The 23,331-nt window shown below is 62.6% G+C and overlaps 1 protein-coding gene across 2 annotated transcripts; it reads left to right on the forward strand.

The window, feature by feature from the left end:
• The first annotated feature begins 267 nt into the window (after positions 1 to 267).
• On the forward strand, positions 268 to 19,411 carry ZBTB7A (zinc finger and BTB domain containing 7A). Of its 2 annotated transcripts, none has more exons than XM_059918755.1 (3): positions 268 to 430; positions 10,165 to 11,438; positions 15,364 to 19,411. In XM_059918755.1, the coding sequence occupies exons 2-3, from the start codon at positions 10,180 to 10,182 to the stop codon at positions 15,863 to 15,865; spliced, it is 1,761 nt and encodes a 586-aa protein (XP_059774738.1). In that variant the 5' UTR covers positions 268 to 430; positions 10,165 to 10,179; the 3' UTR covers positions 15,866 to 19,411. The 2 variants fall into 2 exon arrangements, with proteins under 2 accessions (XP_059774738.1, XP_059774737.1); XM_059918754.1 differs by lacking the exon at positions 268 to 430 and adding an exon at positions 1,477 to 1,678.
• Positions 19,412 to 23,331: the final 3,920 nt, after the last annotated feature.

The raw sequence follows: 23,331 nt of genomic DNA on the forward strand, positions 1-23,331 counted from the left end.
CCAACAACTTGACAAAACCTAGTAACAGCCCGGTCTCCCCGGCGCAGCGGGCGAAGCCCCACGGGAGGGCAGAGACGTGGCAAGAGGGGACCTGCCGAGCCTGTTCTGGCCTCTGAGGCCGGGGTGGGGGGGGCGGGCTGGGCGTGGGGGGGCCGGCGGCTGCGGCACCTTTAAGACAAGGGAGGACCCCTCTTGCCCTCGGAGAAACCAGGAAGGGAGTCGCGAGCATCATACGGGGCTTTGGCTGTACTGTACAGTTACTGTAGGGGCAGTGACGCCGCCGCCGGAGCGAGGGAGCGACGAGGGGAGAGCCAGCGAGGGGAGAGCGAGACGCGGACCCCAGAGGCGAGCGGCCGAGGAGCACAGTCCCAACTCCGGGCCCCGGCCCCGCGCGCCCCGGCCCGGCCCGGCCCCGGCCCGGCCCCGCGAGGTAAGTCAGCGCCCGGCGTAGCCCCCAGCGCGGGGTGCAGGGCGGGGACGGGCCGGGGGCGCTGCGCCCACCCCTGCCCTCTCGGGAAGGGGCGATCCCGGGATCCGGGGACGTTCCGCAAGTTTCAGAGGAGGGGGTGGTTGGCAGCTGCCCGGAGGCGGGAGGCGCCCTGGATCCCGAGGGCGGGGAGGGGGCGCCGCCCGGGAGTGGGTATTGGGGGCGAAGTGCATGGGCTTGTGCGCCAGCCCCCCCCTCCGTGCATGGTTTTTCGGGGCTCCCAGGCGCGCGGGGAGAGGGGGAGGGGAAGCGGGGCTGCATTGAGGGTGGGGGGAGCCGGCGTGGGGAGATAGGGGGGCGCGTCGCGTGCTAAGTTTGCATCTGGGTACTGGGGGCGCTCTCGCCCCCCGGGGGCCTATTCGGTGCTGCGTGCATACGTTGGAGTTGGCCAGGATTGAGCTCCATGGGGGATGGGGGGGAGGGGGCTGAAAAAACAGGGAGGGGGGCTTTGCAAAGGAGGGGGAAGGGGTGGGGTGTCCGGGTGGGCGGGCGCGGCCGCTCGGGCCTCTGGGTATCGTAGTTCCCCCGCGCTTGCGGCTGGCAGGTGGCAGGCAGCTAGGACTACAAGTCCCAGGGTGCCCTGCGCCGGCGGCCCGCCGCGGCCCGCGGGTAGGGGCGGTGCGGAGGAGGGGCGGTGAGCGGCGGGCTGGCGAGCCAATGGGCGCGGGCCGATCGCGCGGCGCGGCTCGGGGGCGGGCCCTGACGGCCAGGGGGCGGGGCCTGGAGCCGGGCTCCCCTTGCCGGGGGCCGGTGGCGGTCCCCGGCTTCCGGCTGCGCGGCCCGCGGGCCGGCCCCCTCCCCGCCCCGGGGCCCCTCCCCGCCTGGTTGTGTAACCGTCCCCAGCCCCCCTCCCCTCAGCCCCCCGCCCCGGGGGGGGGGGGGTCACCCACCCGGCGCTCCCCGGGGAGGGCGGCGGCCCGGGCGGCCGCGCAGCGCAGGCGAGCCCGGGGATGCGCGGCCTAGTGCAGACTGGGCCGGGGCGTGGGGGAGGCGGGCGGGCGGACCCAGATCCGGGGTAATTTGCATCGCCCTCCCCCCAGCCCGGGTGGGGATTGGCCGCCGGCGGCGGGGGGTGGCGCGGGGCCAGGCTCACTGCCGCCTCCCGGCCCCTCGGAGGGAGCCAGCCCAGCCGCAGCCGCCGCCACCGCCGCCGCCGGGGCCGGGCCCCCTCGCCGCTGCCCCGGGAAGGAGGTAGGAGCCCCCCGCGCGGGCGGCGCTGTGGGGGCCCGCGGGCCGGGGCGGGGGCCGCGCGCTGCGGCCGGGGCGGGGGAGGGGGCCGCTTCCTGCCCCCGCCCGGGCCTGACTCAGCCCTGGGCGGGGGGACCGGCCTGGCCCCTCGCCCTGCCCGCGCGGCTGTCCGGCCCCGGCCCCGGGGGAGGGAGCAGAGAGCACCCCTCTCCCCCGTCCGCGCCCCCAAAGCGCGTGACCCCGTCTCCTCTGGCCCGGACACCCCTCCTTCCCCTTGACGCCACCACCACGTGCGAACCCTGAGCCCGGGCAGAGGAGGGGGTGAGCTGGTGGGATCCGGCCCCCTCCCTCGCTTTGCCTCCCTCCCCGGCCTAGGAACCGGCCCCCTCCCCCAGCCCCGGGCCTGGGAACCAGGCAGGGGCCTGAGCTGGGGCCGGTGCACCCCCCGGGGCCCAGGCCTTTGCGGGTCCTGGGAGGCACTGTCCGCGCTGGCTGGCCGGCGGCGAGGGAGTCCGGTGGACCGCGGCAAGAGACTGCTGTCCAACCAGGCCCGGGCACCCTGTGGGCACCCACTAAATGTTTGGGGAATGTAGCCAGCAGTTGGCGGGGTGGCAGGGGGAGGTAGGCAACTCCTCTCTCCCCCTAGCCAGGCGGCGGAAGTGAGAGAGGTGTTGGTGCCCCTCCACCGGGTGTGCCCACCTGGCTCACCCATGGGTGGCGGGCTTGCTTGGCTTCCCCCACCCCCCCTCCCTGCCAGCTGCCTCCCGGACCAGGGCCGGAGCAGGCCCGGCCGGAGAGGGCGTCCAGGATTCCATGTCAGCCCCCCACCCCCACCCCAACAGGGCCAGGGCGTAACCCTGAGTGTGCCGCTCCCACACTGGGGGGCCCTCCCCAGGACCAGCCGATCACTTCCTACTGGCAGAGCTGGTCTTGGGAGAGGTCCGGGGAGTCCAGGCTAGGCCCTGCTGCTGCCCAGGCCCCCGAGGCTCCAGGTAGGGGGGCATTCTCCCCCGAGGGCCACCCCGGGTGGGGCCTGGCACTTATCGGCTGGGCTCGGGGCTCTGTTTACCGCCAGCCATCGCTGTGGAGACGGGAGCCTGGGGGAGAAGGGGGGGCAGGAGCCAGTGGCTGGAAGAGCGAAGCCCTGGGATCCGCATGCCTAATGAAGGAAAGAGGAGCCAACGGGGACACTGAAATTTTAATTCGTGGGTCACTTTGGGGGGGTATTTATTATTCAGTTCTGATTGGCTGACTGGCTGCGTGGTGGCCAGTCAGCACCCTGGCCCGGGCGGGGAGCCACGCAACTCTCAGCAGAGGCCCTCGGCAGCGGGTGGCTGCGGGGAGCCCATGCACCCTTTTCTCCGTGTGGGAGACTGAGGCCCGGCAGCGCTCAGCCTTCGTCCAGTGGGGAAGGTTCTCGAGGCAGTAGCTAGCCCTCGTGTTGGCGTTTTTCCTTCCCTTCTTTTCCTTGGAACCCTCTGACCCATAAGCTGGTTGGGCTGGTGGAGGTCCCCGATGCCATGCGAGGAAACTGAGACCAGGAGGGGAGGCCAGACGCAAGCATGGGGCCTCAGGGGCTTAGAGCAAGGCTCAGAGCGGTGCCCTATGGGGCAGGGAAGACTGAGGCCCTGGGGGAAGCAGAGAGCAGCCCAAGGTCACCCAGCCAGAGCTGGGTCTGACCCTTGTGGTCCTGCCTCCTGGTTTAGGACGCGTCCAAAGTCCTTTGTGTGTCACAGCCGAGGGGCGCCGGCCCACCTTTCTTCTAGAGGGCCTGGAGGTTGACAGCAGGCACCTGTCTGCCAAATGGAGCCTTTGCCCCAAGAGGACAGTGAGGCTCAGAGAGGGGCAGCAAGGTGTCCAAGGTCACACAGCAGGGGCCTTAGCCTCCCTGCGTCCCAGCCTTCCGAGGCAGGCCCTTCCCACCCCATCTGAGCTGCAGCCCCGCCCCTTGGCACCTTGGCCCCTGGAGACCGGCAGGGCTCTGTGTTTTTACAACCCATTATTTCCGAGGAGACCCAGGTCACCTCCCAGAGCCAAGAGTCAGGGCCAGCCCCTCTGAAGCAGAGCTGGCCTGAGGAGGGGGTCCACAGGGGTTTCAAATGCTGGCCCACTTGCTCTGTGACCTTGGACAAGCCCCATGGCCTTTTGGAGCCTGAGCATCCTTCTCTGTAAAATGAGGTGGTTGTGGGTTCCCCCCAGGTACTGCCTGCAGGTCCACCTGTGTTCCCTTTCCTTCCCTCCCTCATGGAGGAAGCACCTGGGTCAGCTCAGGACACAGCAGGGATTCTGCTAGTGTGTGTGTGTGTGTGTGTGTGTGTGTGTGTCTGTGTGTGTGTGTGTGTCTGTGTGTGTCTGAGACACCCCCCCACCTGTCATCTTGTGCTCCAGGCACCTGATAGACCATAAACCACCCTGCAACAGCCCTGGGCAGTGGAGACCAGAGGAACAGGCTTGGGTGGGGGCCACTGTGGTCCAATCTCAGCCCGGCCCTCCACTCCAGCTGAGGTCCACCTCGGGAGGTCACCTCCCTTCTGCCAACCTCAGTTTTGCCATCGGTACAATGGGGAGATTACCTTTAGGCCAAAAGTGAGGATTTACTCAGTGATTCCCCAGGAATGTTTGTTGAGTGACTGCTGTGTGGTGTCAGGGCCTGGGGGAGCCTCTCCTGCATCTCTGTTCTGATGCCCTGAGTTCACAGGTGTCAGCTGGACTCCAGCCCTGCCCCAGGCTCCCTGTGTGACCTCAGGCAAACCTCTCCCTTTTCTGGGCTATCACAAGGCAGCTCTGAGGGGGTGTGAGAATAAGCTGTCCTCCCCCCCAGGCCCCCAGGGTGGGGGGATTTAGTCCCCTGCTGGTACCTGGGGGCATTGTGTGTGGTGGGGGAGGAGGGTGGAGCCCTGGGAGGACTAGTTAGTTTGGCCAGATGGAGCCAGACAGATGACCCGTGTTCAAATCCAGCTCTACTGTGTGACTCTGGGCAAGTTGCCTCAGTTTCCTGGCCTGTGAAGTGGGGCAGTGGTTACAGACCCTGCCTACCAGAGCTATGAGGATTGATGCTGAGTTGATCCAGACCAGGCCCCCGTCAAGCCCCGTTGAGGAACAGCCCCTGCCCTTGCGGCCTGAGTCCCGAGTCTTTGGAGCACCAAAGCGCGGAAGGTGCCCTGTGGAGAATCTGGCCAAAGGACCAGCCCCTCCATCTGTCCCCCCAGCAGGCTGTGGACGGCCACTCGGTGGAAGCGTCCCCACCCACGCCTTTCTGCTTTGACTGGAAAACAAGGCTCGGTCCCACCTCCCATCAGGATGTGTTTGATAGGAGGGAACTGGCTGGATTTGTAGGCACAGGACACTGGGGCCCCAGTGGGCCAAGCACCCCTTTGGGGTTTCCAGGCCGAGCTGTCCGCCTGCTCAGGCTGTGGGTGGGGCTGGGGGTGGTACAGGCACCTCCAGGTGACAAGCCGGCCTCAGGGGAGGGAGGGAGCAGTCTGGATGGAAGTCACCCAGGCCTCTCCTGGGCATCTTGGATAAGCAGGTGCAGCCTGAGTTGAGGGCAGTGTAGACACGGATGGGATTCTGTGAGGCCTGGCTTTGGTTACCCCCGGTGACAGGAAGCTTATTCCTTCCACCTCCACTGAGAATGGCTCTGTCTTCGCAGGGCTTCCTCCTGGAAGCTGGTCTTGGTGTCGGGGCTATACTTCCTGGCCCACGACAGCACTCAGAGCGTGGGAACAGGGTGGGCCTCAGCCCCACCCATGAGTTGGGGCTCAGATGGGATCCCCATGACCTCCTAATCCCCACCCCCACCAGCCTCCACACACACACTTCCCACTGGGCCCGCAACCTTCCTGCCTCTGGCCCTTTAAGGCCCGGGCAGGAAGCCCCTCCCCATTTAGGGCAATAAATGGACACATAAAATGGCCGAGGGCCTGTTTGCTGGTGTCTGGCCTGGAGGGAGGCCTGCGAGGACAGGCGGGCAGGGGGCAGGCTGACAGCTGGCAGCCAGCAGTCACCCTGAGCTGTTGGTGCCCCCCACCTCCTGATCAGGATGCTGCATTCCTGTCCCATTAAACCCCGGCCTCGATACTGGGCCAGGCGGGGATTGGCACCAGGTCGGGGCGGGGTAACCTGTCAGGACCAACCTTGCAACACAGGCTGCCAGGCTGGGAGGGGGCGGGGGCGGCCGGGCACTGGCCTGGCAGCCGCACCTGGGCGCCAGACTTGCTGTGTGACCTTGGGCCGGCCGCCCACCCTCTCTGGGCCTGGTTTCCCCCACACACACATGATGGCTCAGCTTCCTCCTGGGGCTCACCACACACTTCCTTGGTACACAGTAGTTGGGGAGGGGGCTGGATTCCTGGAATGACGTTCAGAGGTGAAGTTCAAAGCCCCCAGTCCACAAGGGAGGGGGTAAACAGCCTCACTGGGCCTTTGGGGATTGTCCATGGCACATAGTAGGTCCTAGGCCAAAGTTTGCTAAGAGGATGGGAGTGGAGCCCTTTGCCACTGTCACAACCCCCAAGGAAAATGAGGCACAGAGAGGTGCTTTTCTTGGCCCAGGTTCACCCAGCTTGGAAATGGAGGAGCCAGGATATGGACGCGGGCTGCTGTGGCAGGTAGTAGGTGTTAGAGGTCCCTTATATAGTTTCCTTTCATTCTCTCCCTGAGTTGTAGGGAGGGAGGCCTTAACCCCCTGTTAAGCTGCCCGCATCCCTGGACACTCCTCCAGGAAGGTGTCAGGTGGCAATTACCTACCTATCCACTGCTGGCCACCCCCTGAGGAGTGTGGGGGGGAGGAGGAGGCCCGGCCCCAACCCTCACCTTGCACCTGACCTTGGGGACTCTCCAGCCTCCTTCCCCTGCCCCTCTCCCAGGTGCCCACCGCCGGGCCTTTGCCCCTGCTGTTTCCCATGCTTGGGACACCTTTCCCACAATCCTAGGGTCCTTCCTGGGTGACACCTGCTGTTCCTGGGACCAGGTCAGGACGTTCCTGAGCTCTGCCTGCATCCCCAGTAGTTGAGAGGTGTCAGCTCAGGCCGGCTCAAGTGAGAGCATCTGAGTCCCAGCCTGGCTGCCGGTCTGTTGTGTGACCTTGCCCTGGTCTTATCACCTCCCTGAGCCTGTCCTCATCTCTAAAGCCCAGGGTCCAGTTAGTTCTTGAAGGTTCCAGGGCACAGAGGAGGCCCCCTCGGAGGGCAAAAAGCAGGCCCGGGTCCTTGCTGCCTGCTGCAGCAAGTGACCCTAGGTTAGATTGGAGGTGGGACTGGCACGGTCCCCTGGTACTGGGTGTGCCTGCCAGCCAGGTGGGCGGGGCTGGGTGTGGGCTCTCCAGTGCATAGCTCTTTGGTCTTTGGTTCCTCCTGTCGTTTGCTGCGCCCCTAACGTGCACTGCCCAGGGGAGGCCTGGGCCGGGGGCGGGGGGTGGAGGGTGGCCTGGGAGCAGCCCAGAGGGAGGAGGGCGCCCCACCTCCAGCCCAGGAAGAGCCTGCCGAGGCCTGCCCCTCGGCCGGCCGCCGAGTCAGCATCGAACGGCCCCGGAAATCCCATGGGGGCGAGTGTCGGGGTGGAGCTGTGATGAAACACGGGGCCCTGGGTGGGTGCAGGCCTGGGCTCAGGGGACCCTGGCCGTTGAGGGGGTGAGGCTTCCTGGAGGAGAGAATTTTTCGTTGGCTCATCATTACCGAGGAAACCGTCACGTGTCGGGGCACCTACTAGGTGTCGGGTGCCAGCAGGGCCTCTTAGAGCCAGGAAGGGAGCCACGGGGCTCTCCTGGTGAGATGGTGCTGTGGCGCACAGTGGGTGCTCAGTAATAGGTGCTTTTTGCTGCCTGGACCCCACGTGACTTCCTTCTCCCACCTGGCAGGGTCTTCCTCTGCTTTCTTAGAGGGAGGGCTCTGAGAGGCCCGGGGTGGGGGGGTGGGGGGGAGGGCAGTGGCCCCGGGCGTGGCAGGCAGGTGGCGTGTGTTCCTGGAGAGAGGGCTGGGTCAGTTTAGTTTCCAGGGCCAGGGAAGGGGCTGTGGCTGGCTGGGAGGTGTCGGCGGGGGGAGGGTTGGGGGACCCCCAGCCTCTCGCCTCTGTCAGCTCCTGGATCAGTCTTGCTGGGTGCCCTTGGCCTGGATTCTAGCTGTCTGTGGGCCTTGGTGTTCTCATCTGTAAATGGGGGTCATGCTACTTCCCTGGGGCTTTCCTTGGTTGGTATTGCCCCAGGCCCTGCCCTTTGGGGGAGGGTCTCAGATGATTATCTGGGGGAAATAGAGGCCCCAGCTGGGAAAGGACAAGGGCGCAGACCCTCAGACCCAGCCCAGACCCAAGGGCTGCCCCACACAACAGGCTCTTAGCATGTGGCCCGGCTCCTCCAGCTGGTGGAGACCCAGGCCCAGGGCTGGGTACATTGCCCCAGGCCAGGTTCAAGGCCAGAGCTTGCTCCTTCCCAGCTGGGTGGCTTCCAGCAAGTGGGAGCCTGGGCAGCTTCACGCCTGAAGTAAGGATGTGCCAGCATCTGGCCCGGTGGGCTCGGTGCTGGTGGGAAGGCGGGGGTGGAGGGGCCTTGGCGAGGGGTGAGTCACCCGGACCAATTCAGGTCTCGACCTAGAGGCCCCAGGAGGACCCCTGAGGGGACACTGGCAAGCAGGGCCAGGGTGGCCATCTTGGCACGTTGGTGGCCCGGATCAGAGGAGGGACGAGGAGGGGCCGAGGCCGGTCTGATCCGGAGTCCCATCTGCCCGCTTGCTCCCTGGGGCCCGGGGCCAGACGGCAGATGGTGGCAGGGGGTGGAAGCCGCCACAGGGGGCTCTGCCGAGGCTTCCCGTGGCCGAGCCTCGTGGGGGGGGGGGTGGTCATCGTGCCCCCATCCCCATCCTCCTGCTCCCAGCAGCCACATCTGAGCCTGCCCCGCCACCCACCGCTGGCTGGCGGAACAGAGGCGGGAGCTAAGCAGCTGGTGCGGTCGGCGGGAAAGAGGGCGGGCGGCGGAGAGAGGCGTCCCGGGAAGTGTACTGGCCGCCTGCACGCCACACAAAGGCCTCTGTGTCGGCCCCAAGGCCTGGACCCCATTCGCAGGGCGGCCCTGGGTCGGGACAGGCCTACCCTGGCCTTAGGGCTGACCAGACCAAGCCCAGCTCCCTTGCCGGGCCAGCCGCCTGTATCCCACTAGAGGCACAGTGGGAGGGATCTGTGTTAGAGCTGAGCTGGGTCACCCAGCTGGGGGTCCTGGGGTCTTTAGGAGGCTGAGGAAGGCCCGGTTCAGGCTCTGGCCTGAAAGCAGGCTGGCTGGGCCCAGAGGAATGTGGGTTTTGTTGGGTGGCTTGGGGCAGCCGGGGGCTCCCCGGAGAGGGTGGAGGGGTGGGGACAGAGCCAGAGGGTTGCACAAGCGCCCGAGTGGGTGGATGAGTCACAGCCCAGGGGAAGGCGGAAAATAGGAGGGGGGGGGAGAGGGGCGGGACAGAGTCCCCCCCATGGCCCTGCTTTTCCAAAGGCTTCTGCCCATTTGACAGATGGGGAGACTGAGGCCCGGAGAGTGGCAGGGCCTTGTCCCGGGCTGAACAGTGCAAACAGGGTGGCCAAAAGGAGAGGGGCTGGCCAGGCAGGAGGTGGGCAGGAGGCCCCTGGCCCCCCACTCCTCCTTGACGGGGTCAGCTTGAGTGGGCAGGGAGGAGCGTCAGGCAGTGGCCTGGTTTCCCCCAGTTACTCACTGCGAGGGCCGAGCCATGGCCTAGGGGTTCCACAGGGCAAGAAGGGGTCTGTCCTGCAGAGTCACCACCCCACCCCACCAGGGCACACCCTCGGCCCTGATGACCCTGGCCAGGTCCCTGGGTCTTGGCCTTACCCCTTCCTGCTGACTCAGAGTCCCCCAAGAGAACTGGGCCCGACCAGGAGGCAGGAGAGAAGGTTAGGGAGGCTGAGGGGCTAGGCAGGGATGGATGGCCATGCTGGTTGGATATTGGGTCTTGGGTCAGTTGCCCTGGGTTTGAGTTGAGGTGCAGCCATGGGGCCCTGGGACTCCCTGAGCCTGAGCCTCGTTTTCTCACCTCTGCGGTGGAGACGGTGCTGCCTCTGGGACTGCTGGGCGCTCGGCCAGGGCAGCGCACGGTGGGTGCCTTATGTCACCGCTGTGGCCTCCTAGAGAGGGCATGGGCAGAATCCCGTGCTCAGATTCATTAGGAAACAACTTGTGTCGGGCATTTATTGAGCACCTTCTGTGTGCTCCCACGCCACTTCAAATTGTCCTTTGGACGGGCACTCCCCTCTCTCGTAAAGCGGGGAGGGGGGCCGGTGTTCATCTCTGAAGCACCCAGTTGGGTTTCGCCAACGTCCTCTCACTTTGATGATGCAGAACCAGCCGTGGACCATCCTGGTGCAGAGCTGGGGAAACCGAGGCTGGCGGGGGAGGTGGGGCGGGGATGTGGGGGCACTACTTTCTGAGGGCCTCGCAGCCCGGCCAGTTGGCCCGGCCCTCCCTGTCCCTCACGACCACCCCTTCCTCCCCGGTGCTGCAGGTCTCGGCGCGGAAGATGGCCGGCGGCGTGGACGGCCCCATCGGGATCCCGTTCCCCGACCACAGCAGCGACATTCTGAGCGGACTCAACGAGCAGCGGACGCAGGGCCTGCTGTGCGACGTGGTGATCCTGGTGGAGGGCCGCGAGTTCCCCACGCACCGCTCGGTGCTGGCTGCCTGCAGCCAGTACTTCAAGAAGCTGTTCACATCGGGCGCCGTGGTGGACCAGCAGAACGTGTACGAGATCGACTTCGTCAGCGCCGAGGCGCTCACGGCCCTCATGGATTTCGCCTACACGGCCACGCTCACCGTCAGCACAGCCAACGTGGGTGACATCCTCAGCGCCGCCCGCCTGCTCGAGATCCCCGCCGTGAGCCACGTCTGCGCCGACCTCCTCGACCGGCAGATCCTGGCGGCCGATGCGGGTGCCGATGCCGGCCAGCTGGACCTCGTAGATCAAATTGATCAGCGAAACCTCCTTCGCGCCAAGGAGTACCTCGAGTTCTTCCAGAGCAACCCCATGAACAGCCTGCCCGCCGCCGCCGCCGCCTCATTTCCATGGTCCGCCTTTGGCGCATCCGACGATGACCTGGACGCCACCAAGGAGGCCGTGGCCGCTGCCGTGGCCGCCGTGGCCTCCGGCGACTGCAATGGCTTGGACTTCTACGGGCCCGGCCCCCCAGCCGAGCGGCCCCCGGCCGGGGACGGGGATGAGGGAGATAGCAACCCAGGTCTGTGGCCGGAGCGGGATGACGACGCCCCTGCTGGGGGCCTCTTCCCGACCCCCGTGGCCCAGCCGTCCACCGCCACACAGAACGGCCACTACGGCCGGGGCGGGGAGGAGGAGGCAGCTTCGCTGTCAGAGGCGGCCCCGGAGCCGGGCGACTCTCCGGGCTTCCTGTCAGGCACGGCCGAGGGCGAGGACGGGGACGGGGCCGACGCGGACGGGCTGGCGGCCAGCACGCTTCTGCAGCAGATGATGTCGTCGGTGGGCCGGGCGGGGGCGGCGACGGCGGGGGACAGCGACGAGGAGTCACGGGCGGATGACAAGGGCGTCGTGGACTACTACCTGAAGTACTTCAGCGGCGCCCACGACGGCGACGTCTACCCGGCCTGGTCGCAGAAGGTGGAGAAGAAGATCCGGGCTAAGGCCTTCCAGAAGTGCCCCATCTGCGAGAAGGTCATCCAGGGCGCCGGCAAGCTGCCGCGGCACATCCGGACCCACACGGGTGAGAAGCCCTACGAGTGTAACATCTGCAAGGTCCGATTCACCAGGTGAGCCGGCGCCACCGTGGCGTGGGGCGGGGGTCGGGGGGGCGTGGGGGGTGCTTCCTGGGGGCCCTTTGCCCCAAAAGCAGCCACACGGGGACCCCCTGCCCCGCCCTGCACGAGCACGCTCACACCCTGCTTCCGCGTGTGAAAACAACACCGCACCCTGCCCTGCAAGGGTGCGTTGTCTATCGGGGCACCCCCGACCCCCATGCGCCTGTCGAGAGAGCCTGGGTGGGTGGTGCCGCACAGGCCCTGAACAAGGTGACCACAAGAACATGAAGCGTGCCAGGCGGTGCCGACCTGCGTGAGGCTGGAAGGAAGGGCCCAAGGAGTCGCTTTTCTTCTTTTTCCCTGGGTGGTTCTTCTCGTCCCGACTGGTGCATGTGGGCCTTGGGAGAGGGCGACAGCCCCACTTGGAGCAGGGAGTTCTGGTCGTTAGGTAACTTTGAAGTCTTCCGTGAGCCCGGGGGACTTGCTTCATTCAGCCAACGTTTATGGAGTGCCTGCTGGGTGCCAGGCCCTGTTCTAGAAGTGGAGGGACAAGCCAAAATCCCCGTGGGGGCGACGGAGCATGTGCGAGATAAAACCGCAGAACTGATAACACTAGTTGGTGGAAAGTGCCAGGGAGGAAAAGAGCAGAGAACAGGGTCGGGGTGCGGCGGTAGGTGCTGCCTTAAACAGGGAGGCTTCCCCGAGGACTGAGAGCTGAAGGAGGAGAAGGAGGGAGCCGTGGGGAGAGGGAAAGGGAGAGGCAGCGGGAAGAGCCAGTGCAAAGGCCCTGAGGCCAGTTCAGCTTAGGGAATCGCCACAGCCAGTGGAGGGAAAAGGGCATGGGAGCCGTTGGGCTTGGTCCCTGGACAGGAGGAGTTTGAGGCCAGACTGGGGGGATTTTGCGATCTGGTCTTAAGAGTCCAGAGGTGGCAGGCTGGGCCTTGTGGGCCAGCCCGGTGGGGGCAGGGGGCTGGTGTGCGGGGGCCTAGCCAGGCTGGGTGACTCAGCATCACCCCCTACCCTCACCAGCCCCGGGGTTCCCCCAGCCACACCCACCCAGGCCGAAGAAAGAGGCCATTGTCCCGGCTTCCCGGCCCTGCCCTGTGGGGACAGGATCTGGGAGCTGACCCCCGGACCAGCCCCCGGGCCCCCTCCCCAGCAAGCCAGGAGAGGAGGGTGTGGCTGGGACTCCAGGGCCCAGGAGTGCCAGGCAGGGGCAAAGGGCACTGGCCGGGAGGCAGGCAGCCTGGTAGGTGGCCTGGCTCTCCCCCTTTGGTGAGATCAGGGTGCCGGTGGTCTTAGGGGCCTCCCTCTTGCTCCAGTTGTGGGGATGGTGGACTGGGCTGGCTGTGGGCCCTGCCCTCAGGGGTCTTGGGGCCTGGGAGGAGCAGTCTGGTGGAGGCCCAGCAAGCCAGAGCCTGGAGAGGTGACACCTTCCCCCACGCCCCCACCCTCAGCCAGGCTCAGTTTCACCTTCTGGCCTGGAGCTCTCTTGGCCACCCCACCCTCAACCCGGGGCTGATCCTGTTTGCCGTTCTGGGAAACTGAGGCATAGAGAGGGCCACCAGGCCAGGCCTCTTCCTCCCAGGCGCCCACCTGGCTCCTCTCTGCCCTCCAGGGCCCCAGCCCCCGCCCCTCCCTCCAGGCTGGGGAGCCCAGGGGCCCCTCTGAGTCACACTAAAGAGTTGAGTAAGCAGGGCCTGTGGCGGCCGGGGCTATAATTACCCAGGCCGGGGCTTGAGGTGATGAAACTGGGGCTTCCTCCACCCCCACCCCACATTGGGACAGCCCCCAACCCTCTGTGCAACTCAGGGCAAGTCACTTCCCCTCTCTGAGCCTCCAAGCCTCAGCTAGGGACATCTCTGTACAGTGCTAGAACAATCCGAGTCCCTCCTGTTCCCTCCGTGACCTGGCCCCAGGGTCTGAGCGGGGCAACTGGGAGACCATGTTAGCCGGCTCCGAGGAGGCAGGGTGGGGGGTGGCGGGAAGCGCCTGGCCATTGCCATCCTTTCTGGTAACAGCCCAAGTTAATCCAGGGAGCGATGAGTTTGTTGTGGCCCAGGTTCTGCTGGCTCACGTGGGGGTGTAACGAGGCCAGAGAATAGGCAGGGGGTCTGGTTGCAAAGGGCCAGGTCTTGATCCTCAGAATAGTAAGAAGCCATAGAAAAGTTAGGCCAAGCAGGGACACCATCTCTGTGGGCAGTACCAGAGGGAGGGACTTGGGACTGAAAGCCCCGGGGGAGGGGAGTGCAGGCCTTTGTCTCGGGGTTGGGAAAGACTTCCTGGAGGAGGAGGGGCATTTCAGGTGGGGCTTTGAAGGATGAGTAGGAGTTTATTAGTCCTGGCACTGAAGAAGCTCTCAGTCTGGTGGGCATCAGAAGGGAGAGACCCCGAGTGACTCAGTGGAGCATAAGAGTCTGCAGCAAGGAGCAGGTCAGAGTCTAGCCAGAGCTCTGGAGACCAAGGTCCCTGCCCCTGCCTTGTGGATTCCAGGCAGGAATCCACCCCCATCACTATGGACCAGCATAGTACAATAGAAATATCATGTGAGCCACCTCCGTGACTCTACATTTTCTGGCAGCCACATTTTTAAAAAGTAAAAGAAACAGGTGAAAGTAATTTTAATCATATTTTACATAATCCATTAGTTCCATTTCAATATGTGATCAATAAGCAGAATTATAAATGAGATCTTTTACAGTACATTGAGCAAATGAAGTCTTCAGAATCTGGGGTGCCTTTTGCACTTCTTGCGCATCTCACCTTGGACCAGCCACATTTCAAGGGCTCAAGGGGACAGAGCAACACCTGGGTCATAGTCACCCCAGAACTGATAATGGTGACCAGCTTTGGTGGGCCAAAGGCCCCAGGCTGAACCAGGTCCACACAGTTCCCTGTGGGGTGAGATGGGCATGGAGGGGCCCTGGAATCACACCCAGTCCCTGTTTTCAGGGCTCACAGTCCAGTCAGGGAGACAGATGAGAAACAAAGGCAGTGGCATGAGGGACTGGGGGTGAGGGAGTCTGGGAGGGCCTCTCTGAGGAGATCACGTTTGGGCTGAAATTCAACTGTGAAGATCTGGGAGGGAAAAAAGTGCTCCAGGTAGCCAGAACAGCATGTGTAAAGGCCCTGAGGTAGGCTCATAGTTTATCAGCATGTTGGGGTGACAGCCAGGAAGCCAGTGTGGCCAGAGCAGAGTGAGGCAGAGGTGAGGGGAGATCTGGCAGGAACTGGGGGTAGGGGGTGGGGTCCCTGGGGTGGGGGCTTGGTTACTACTGTGACCAGCTGCCCTGGATTTTCAGTGACTGAGGGGTTCCCCAGGACACAGAACTTTCAGTGCTAAAACCAGGACAGCTTAACCCTCTCTGTTACCAAATACTCCGGCATTCCTCCTTGTTCCCTGTAGCATTTTCAGCACCTGGAACAGGGTCTGGTATGCAGCAGGTGCTCAGTAAATGCCTGTAGTGTGAAGCCATGCACCTGCCACTGGGCAGAGCCCCAGGTGGGAGGGAGGCCTGTTATCTTCCTCCTCCTATGCATAAGAAAAGGGTTTCAGTGGGACTTCCCTGGTGGTCCAGTGGTTAAGACTCTGCGCTTCCACTGCAGGGGGCATGGATTTGATTCCCTGGTGGGGGAACTAAGATCCCGCAGTGCGGCCAAAAAACAAAAAAACAAAAATATTGGGTTTCAGAGAGGTTCAGCCATTCCCCCGTGGCCACACAGCGAGGCCCTTTTCACACCTTCGCGGGTTCCTTGGTGCTGTTCTCAGAATGGGGACCCGCACCCCCTTTCCCCGCAAAACGAGGGCGCCCCCTGCCGCAGCCCACCTTTCCGCGAGGGTCCCGGTTTCCCCGCGACGAGGCTGGCGGGGGCGGAGGGGCTTCCATCCCGGGCAGGGGCCCGGCCGGGCGCCGGCTGACCCTCGGCCCGTCCACAGGCAGGACAAGCTCAAGGTGCACATGAGGAAGCACACGGGCGAGAAGCCGTACCTGTGCCAGCAGTGCGGTGCGGCGTTCGCGCACAACTACGACCTGAAGAACCACATGCGCGTCCACACTGGCCTGCGCCCCTACCAGTGCGACAGCTGCTGCAAGACGTTCGTGCGCTCCGACCACCTGCACAGACACCTCAAGAAGGACGGCTGCAACGGCGTGCCCTCGCGCCGCGGCCGCAAGCCCCGGGTGCGGGGTGGCGGGCTTGGGGGGCCCGACCCCGCCCCCGCCCCGGGGGCCCCTGCGCCGCCCGGTGCCCCTGCCCCGCCCGGCTCGCCGGACGCGCGGCGCAACGGCCAGGAGAAGCACTTTAAGGACGAGGACGAGGATGAGGACGAGGCCAGCCCCGACGGCCTGGGCAGGTTGAATGTAGCGGGCGCCGCTGGGGGAGGCGACGGGGGCGCCGGGGCCACCGCCGATGGCAGCTTCGCGGCCGGACTCGCTTGAAAACCAAAAAAGAGAAAACAGAAACCCGAGAAAGAGAGAGAGAGAGCAAATCACCCACCACCCCCCAAAAACACAAAAAAAGAAAATCTATCTATATACAGATATCTATATCTATATATATATATATATATACAGATATATATATATGAAGCGTCACAGAATCTAGGGTAGTGCTTTTCTCAGATTTTTCTCCTTCATGATGTTCTCTCCCTCCATGGGGACCCTCGCCCCACCCCACCCCCAGCCCCGCTTGCCCCCCACCCCGTCGATGGCTTTCGGGGCTCAGCTTGGGGTTTTTGTGGGACACGAGGATTCTGAGCTCCCCGGGCGCCCCGCGGTTCGGGGTCTGGGGTCCCATCGGAGGCCGGATCAGGGCCCCAGGTCCCGGCAGGGGTGAGGGTGGTCACGGGGTGGGGGGGGGGCGGGGACAGGGGGGGGGCTTTTCTTTTCCTCGCCCTTCCCCGCCCCCGCTGGTTTCTAGAGTCTTTTGAGATAAGACCTTAAAAATGATTTGTGTCCGCTGTGAGCGGACGTTAAAACGGCCCCATCCGCACCCCCACCCTCCTTCCTCAGGGCACTTCCGAAGTGGGGGTTTCCCCCTCCGTCTCCCCGACTGCCTCCCCGCCTCCCGTCCCTGCCTGTGGTCCCCCGGATCTCCTGGCCACCGCGACACAAATCTATTTATTTCCAGGCGTGGAGAAAGGGGAGAAGACGGGGAAGGGGGGGAGGGAGGGCGCCAGGGTGACTCCCCAAGGGCCCCCGCCGCCTTCCTTCACGGCACTTACAACCCGGCGGGACCTGCGGGCCGCCACTCAGGGCGCCCCTGCCACCCCCGTCTTGGTCCCCCGACCCAGGCCCACCCCAGACCCCATGAGACGTTTGGAGCGAAACTTTTTGTCTTCACCCTCTCCCCTTCCCCTAGCCCTCTCCCGATTTTTAAAAGCACTTTTTAGATTTTTTTTTTCTCTTTTCCTCCTTAAAAACAAAATTTATATATAGATATATATATATATAAAATATACTTTTCCTCAGAGGAGCAGGCGACAGTGTGGGGTGAAAGAGCCAAGAGCAGAGGGAACGCAGGGTCTCACGGTGGCAGGGATGTGGGGAGCGAGAGTGTCCAGAAGTTCCAATGTCACAAAAGCAATAAAAACAAGATTTTACAAAAAAGAAAGGAAAAAAAAAAAACCAACAACAAGACAACCAACCACAAATAGAAGTCTTGGCACTTTGTAACAGAACGGGTACTACACTTTATCTTAATTCTTAATTTAAAAACATGTTTACAAGTTGCAACCAACTTCTATGAAAAGTCAAAAAGACAAAAAAAAAATAAGAGAGCGAGAGAGAGAGCGAGAGAGAGAGCGAGAGAGAGCAAACAGAAATTCCTAAAAGTCGATTTATTTTTGTACAAAATAATAAAAAAAGAAACCCACCACAGACGTAGAATCCACTTCTGTTCCCCGAGGTGAGAAGGGGGTCAGGAAGTCACGGGTGAGGGCGAAGCCTTCTGAGGTATTTGTGCTTTACCACGGGGGCTCGCCTTGCAGGCAGGACTGCGGGGTTTTTGTGTTTCTGCCGTGTCCCCCCCCCCCAATTCTGTCCTTTTTTTGGGTTCTGATTTGGAGACGTCTCGTCACCTGCTAGCCATACAGTGGCCACCCGTGTCCGCGGGGACCCTCCTTACCGACTCCCCAGCTCAGGGATGGGCCCGAGAGAGGGCTGGCCTTCCAACCAGCCAGAGCAATCCTGTCTCCCTGCCCTTGTCCCCCAACCCTTGCTGTCCCCCCACCCTCCAACATGGCCGCCCTTCCTTGTGGCCACCGAGGAGCTGCCATCTTGGATACGCCATCCCCACCGAGGTGGGTGACAGGGGGCCCCACCTCCAGGGCCTTACTCCACCCCCCACTGCACCCTTCTTTTTACTCAAAGGCACTGACTGTAACCTGGGGGCTGGCACCTGCCTCCCCCCAGCCTCTGGCTCCCCAAAGGCCCGGCGTTGACCGAGCCACAGGCCACGGACTGGGGCCAGGGCTGGGGAGGCCGTGTCGCCAGAGGCCGGGGCACCCTCCTCCCCCCCCCCCACCCATCCCCCGTCGCATATGCAACCCTAGCGTGGGGCCCTGTAAATAGACGCTCTGCTGAGCGGAGACCCTTCCTCGTCAAAAGCCGGAGGTGCGGGGGGTGTCCCCACTCCCCGCCTCTAGCTGCTGGCCCGTCACCCCGTGCCCCTTGGTTCTGTGACAGACCCCATCTCTTTCTTGTTTTTAAAGGGAAGCTTTTAAAGAAGGCAACTTTCATCATTGTTTCTACAGGACAGTTTTTTGTTTCCTCCTGCTCCCCCCACCCCTGAGCCCGTCAGCCCCCCAGATGTCTCAGGACCCCCCCTCCTGAGGGGGGTGGCAGGGGAGCCCAGGGCCGGGTGGCCCCACCCACACCCCAGCATCGTGGGGCGAGCTCTCTCGGAGAACCACCCGTGGAAGCCGAACAGGGAGCTCGAGTGCCCAGGCTAGGGACCTGCACCCCTACCCCACCCCAGCTCCCAGAGAGGTTCCCTGAGGGGACAGCCCTCTCCCCCACTACCCACACACCCCCTCGCAATAAAACCAACTGAAAAATCACAGCTGTCGTCCTGGCCGGGTGGGGGGAGACCAGACTTGGGGGATTAAGGCCTCTGGGACTACAGCGGGGGCAAGGGCTGAACCCCCGCCGAGCACACTTTAACACAAACCTCCTCGGGAATTGCACTAAACCCCTACCCCTAGCTCTGCGCTCAGCTTCCGCCAGCCTTGCCCACCCACTCCGCCTTAACCCCTCTCCTGCTGCCCACCAGCCAATCCCCGGGGGCCGCAGCATCTGCATGGGCCCAGAGCCGGGACCCCCGCCCTCCCAGCCCAGCCCCTGCCCCCAACTCCGCGCAATCACATACTGTATATAGACGTGGATCAATTTTATTTTTATTCTTTAAATTAAGGTCGTGATAAAGTGTTGCCAAAGATACTGCTGAATTCTCGCGTTTCAGGAAACAAACAAACAAAAAAAAAAGAAAAAAATTTGAGGGGGAACGTGCTGACTGGTCAGAAAGGACACAGCAAAAAGTTTTTTTGTTTGGTTGTTTGGGTTTTTTTTTTGTGGTTTCTTTTTTTGGGGTGTTTTTTTTTTTTTTTTTTTTTTTTTTAACTGCCTGGTACAAAAAAAAAAAAAAAAAAGAAAAAAGAAAAATAGCGAAATTGTTATTTCCATCATCTTGGTGAAGCTGCGTGAATGTGTGTGTGCGCTTGTGTATGAGTGAGGTCCAGGCGGGGGGAGCTCCAGGAGGGGGCTCCGGCGGGGGGTGGGAGGGCATCCTGGGACGGCGGCGGTGGGCCAGCAGGATGGTGGGGGCCGGAGCCCTCACCTGGAGCGGTCGCCAGCCTGCAGGACCTGGGAGAGAGAGATTAGCACCCTTGCTGCTGCCCCCTGGCTAGCCCCCCACCTTGATCCCCACCCCGCCTTTTGAGATTAGGAGAAAAAAAAAGAAAAAGGCAAAAAAAAAAAACAAACAAACCTTAAAAACCAGTGAATGTAAAGTGCCGGACCAGGCCCAGCCTGACAAGGGTATGGGTCTCGACCTGTGCCCAGCCGGGCTCCCCTGGGCCATACCAAAGTCTGCCCCCCATGGGCGGCTCGCCCAGGAGACCCCTCATGGCTATCCTGTCTTGTCACCCTGTTTGTACGTGGCTGTCCCTTTGCTTCCTTCCAAGGGGGAGGGGGGTCTTGGGTAGGGGGAGGGGGTCCCCCAGCCCCTTCAAGAGTCTTCTGGGGAGTCTTTGCACTACTGAGACCCATTGTCCGTGGAGGGCACGGCCTCGTGGCATATGTGACGGGACAGAAGAGGCAGGGGCTCCTCCAGGACCAAGGCAGTCCAGGCAGCCAGGATTGTAGGCGGCGAGAAACGAGAGAGCGAAAGGAAAAGCAGGAGAAAAAAAGTAAAAATCAACAAAAAAAAGCAAAAATCCTATTTTTTGAGAAAGAAAGATATTTATATTTGCAGTTTTATTTTAAAAAAAGTTATTTAAGCTGAGGAAGCAGCCTTCCTGGAGTGGGGATGTTGGCTGGCGCAGGACGGGTCAGGGCCTGGGGCTCGGGCACCCCAGGAGCCATAACCTCAGAGTCAGACTAGCTCGCACTAAATATATAGATTTACACGGGGGGTGGGGGGCAGGGCAGGAGATGGAGGGGGCTGGGGAGACCTCCATCCCCTGGCTGGGGCTGCCTGAAGGCTGTGGCCAGGGGTCCCAATGCCCAGGGTCCCCCCTGCCCCACCCGGGCCCAGATATGAGGTGCCTTGGACTTTGGGGGGCCAGGCCTGGTGGAGGGGGGCGGGGGTGGCGCCCACCGGGGGCACAGAGCACAGAGCAGACATTCCATAGACTGTATTTGAGAGTCTTTATAAAAGTGTGGGAGATTTAAAAAAAAAAAATTGATAAAAATGCACTTTTTGGGGGTGGGGAGGGAGAAGCTTTAAAAGTAATAAAAGAAGCAAAAAAAAAACAAAACAAAAAGACAAAAGATGATGAAAAACCAGACAAAAAAAAATCATTTTTCTTGTACATAAAAAAACCACTAAACGCAGCCTGTTACGACCGCTGCTGCCTCATTTGCCTGATTTTGATGTTCTTTGTGTTTTGTCGGGGGCGGGGGGTGGCTGGGGAGCGGGGATGGAGGGTTTGGGGGGCCCCTTCCCTGTGGGCTGGGCCCCTTGTCCACACCACTCCGGGCCCCCCTACTCGGGTTCCAGGGAGAGGACTTCAAACTCAGTCTGACCCTTCCTGCCAGGCCTGGGAGGCAGGGGCGTGGATGCAGTGACCCTGCCTCTGGGCTTCCAGGGTGGGGTGGGTGTCGCCAGCGGTGCCAGGCCTGGGGCCCCTACAGAGGAGGTGACCCACACCCCGGGGCATGCGCGGGTGGCACCAGGAAGGGGCCCGAGGGCCGGTGAGGGCGAGGATGGGGTGGGCAGGGAGAACCGGCTGGGCGGCCTCCTCGGTCACCTCCGACTGCAGGGTTTCTGGAGGCCCTGGGTTGGGGTGGCCTCAGCCTGGGAACCTCAAGTCTGCCAGAGGGCCCCAAGGTGCCACCCCACGCTGGGCCCCACTGACATGACCCCGGATCCGAGCTGGCTGCTTCCACCCACGTTTCCCGGGGGAAGTCAGGCCGGGGACCCCTCACCGGGGACAGGGGTCATAGGCTGCAGCCCCACCTCTGGTTTGGGGGTCACCACACACAGCCACTTCCAGGGCCCTGGAAGAGCCCTCCTCCCGTCTGTCTCCCAGTCAGACTGGGGCCAGCGGGTTGGGGTGGGGGTGGGGTGATGGAGGAGCCCCGAGGGGACACAATGGCCACGCCGCGGCCTGGGAGAGGAGGGCCAGCCAGCCCTTGCCAGGAGCTTGGGGAGGATGCAGAGTGGCGGCTCCGGGGGTCCTCCATCAGCAGCAAGGTCACTGTGCTCACGTGGACCCAGGTGTCCAACTCGGGCCAGGGTGGGTGGGGGACCAGGGCTTCCACAGCCAGACCCCGAGGGGACCTGAGCCAGCCGACAGGGAGACTGGAGGCCTCGGATGATGGTGAAGGATGGTTCTGCAGCCACTCGGCCCAGGAGGGCATCTTCGGTTAGGCTCCCATGCCTCCCCCGCTAAGACAATTCTTGCATATTCGGAGAACTGTGCAACCATCACCTCCGCCTGGTTCTAGAACACTCATCACCCCACAAAGAAACCCCTTCCCCACTAGCAGTCACTCCATATCCCCTTCTCCCAGCCCCTGGTGACCTCTAACCCCTGTCTCTGTGGATTGGCCTGTTACGGACATTTCATATAAATGGAATCACACGCTATGTGGTCTTCTGTATGGTTGCTCTCACTGACCATCATGTCCTCAAGGTTCATCCACACTAGCGAGCGTCAGCGCTCCGCTCCTTTTTAAGGTTGAATTGTATTCCACTGGGTGGATGGAGCATGTGGTGTGTCCATTCACCTGTCGGTGGACATCTGGGTTTTTCCCAGATGAAAAGGTTATTGTTTCACAACAAGCCTTTCGCTGTTGTGAATCATGCTGCTGTGAACAGGTGTGTACGAGTGTTTACGTGAGCCTGTTTTCATTGACCTTGGGGTAGACACCTAAGAGTGGAGTTGCTGGGTCAGACGGCAACTCCAGCCCAGGACTCTCCCACCACAGCTGCCCCATCTCACATTCCCGCCAGCAAGCTCGAGGTCCCCACTTAATCCCCGTCCTCGCCATCTAGCCGTCCTAGTCGGGGTGAGGGGTGAGGTGGCAGTTGTGATGTGCATTCCCCTGTTGACTGATGATGTCGAGCATCCTTCTAAGGAGCTTATTGGCCATTTGTGTATCTTGGCCACCCAGGGGAGCAGGGGCCATCCTGGGATTCAATGGCTCTGTCTGAATTCCTTGCCCGGTCCAGCAGACACACACTGGACCTGGCAGTTCAAGGTGGAATCTTTCTCATTTGACCAAATGCTGTGACTTCTGAATCCGGAAGGCCATGCAGCACAAGGCCAGGAGAAGCATGGGATAGGGCACAGGTTTTGTCCTTTGCTCCCAGCCATGGCCCCGACGCACAGAGAAGTGGACGCTGTGGTAGCTTCACCTTGACTTTTTTATTTGCGTTTTTAAAAAACAATTAAATTAGAATACAAATATTAGAAAACAGCGGCCCTCGGCTGCCAGCGCAGACGGAGGGGGGGCTGAACTGCACAACCGAGTTTATACAGTAAAACTGAATTTGCCCTCGACCAGATTCATGTCCCTTTCTTCTTTAGACCTGAAATGATATTGCTTCCTGACTAGGAGAGTTCTGTTTATACAAAGAAAAAATATTCTGAGGCTTGGGGGTGAGGGGTGCGGGGAAGAAAAGAAAAAGCAAAAAGAATGGCGGGCACAGGAGATCTGGAGAACCAGGTGTGGCCTCCGGGGGACAAGGGTGCTGGGCGGGGGTCCGGGCACCCAGCTGCGGGTCCCTGGAGGCGTCTGGGGCCGCTGTGGGCCCCCGTGGTCGCTGGATGCCCGCCCCCCGGCCGGGAGCCACCTGGGGCTGGGCAGGGAGCTGAGGCCCAGTCCTGTTGGAAGACAAGAGTGAGGCTCCCGGGGGAGCGGGTGCCGGGCAGGCCTCGTACCCGTCGGAAAACCCAAGAGCAAGGAGAGGGGGAAGGAACCGCCCCAAATGGAGAGGCCGGGGCAGGTCCTGGCCGACCCCTCGGAAGTGGCCACGCCCCCCTGCCCCACTGAGGAGGGGGCTGGCGACGGCGGCGTCCTTGGACACCTGCGCTGTTCCGTAGGGAAGTTAACCTGAATTGGAGTTACCGAGGTAGCTGGCTAGAAAACTGAGACCCCCCCCCCCCCCCACGCCACACGGTGCCGCGCTCTGGGGCCCCCGCCTTCCGCCGGGGGTCCTGGCCACACGCCGGGTCTTC

The sequence above is a fragment of the Balaenoptera ricei genome, chromosome 3 (assembly GCF_028023285.1).
Source record: "Balaenoptera ricei isolate mBalRic1 chromosome 3, mBalRic1.hap2, whole genome shotgun sequence".
NCBI classification, from domain to species: Eukaryota; Metazoa; Chordata; class Mammalia; order Artiodactyla; family Balaenopteridae; genus Balaenoptera; species Balaenoptera ricei.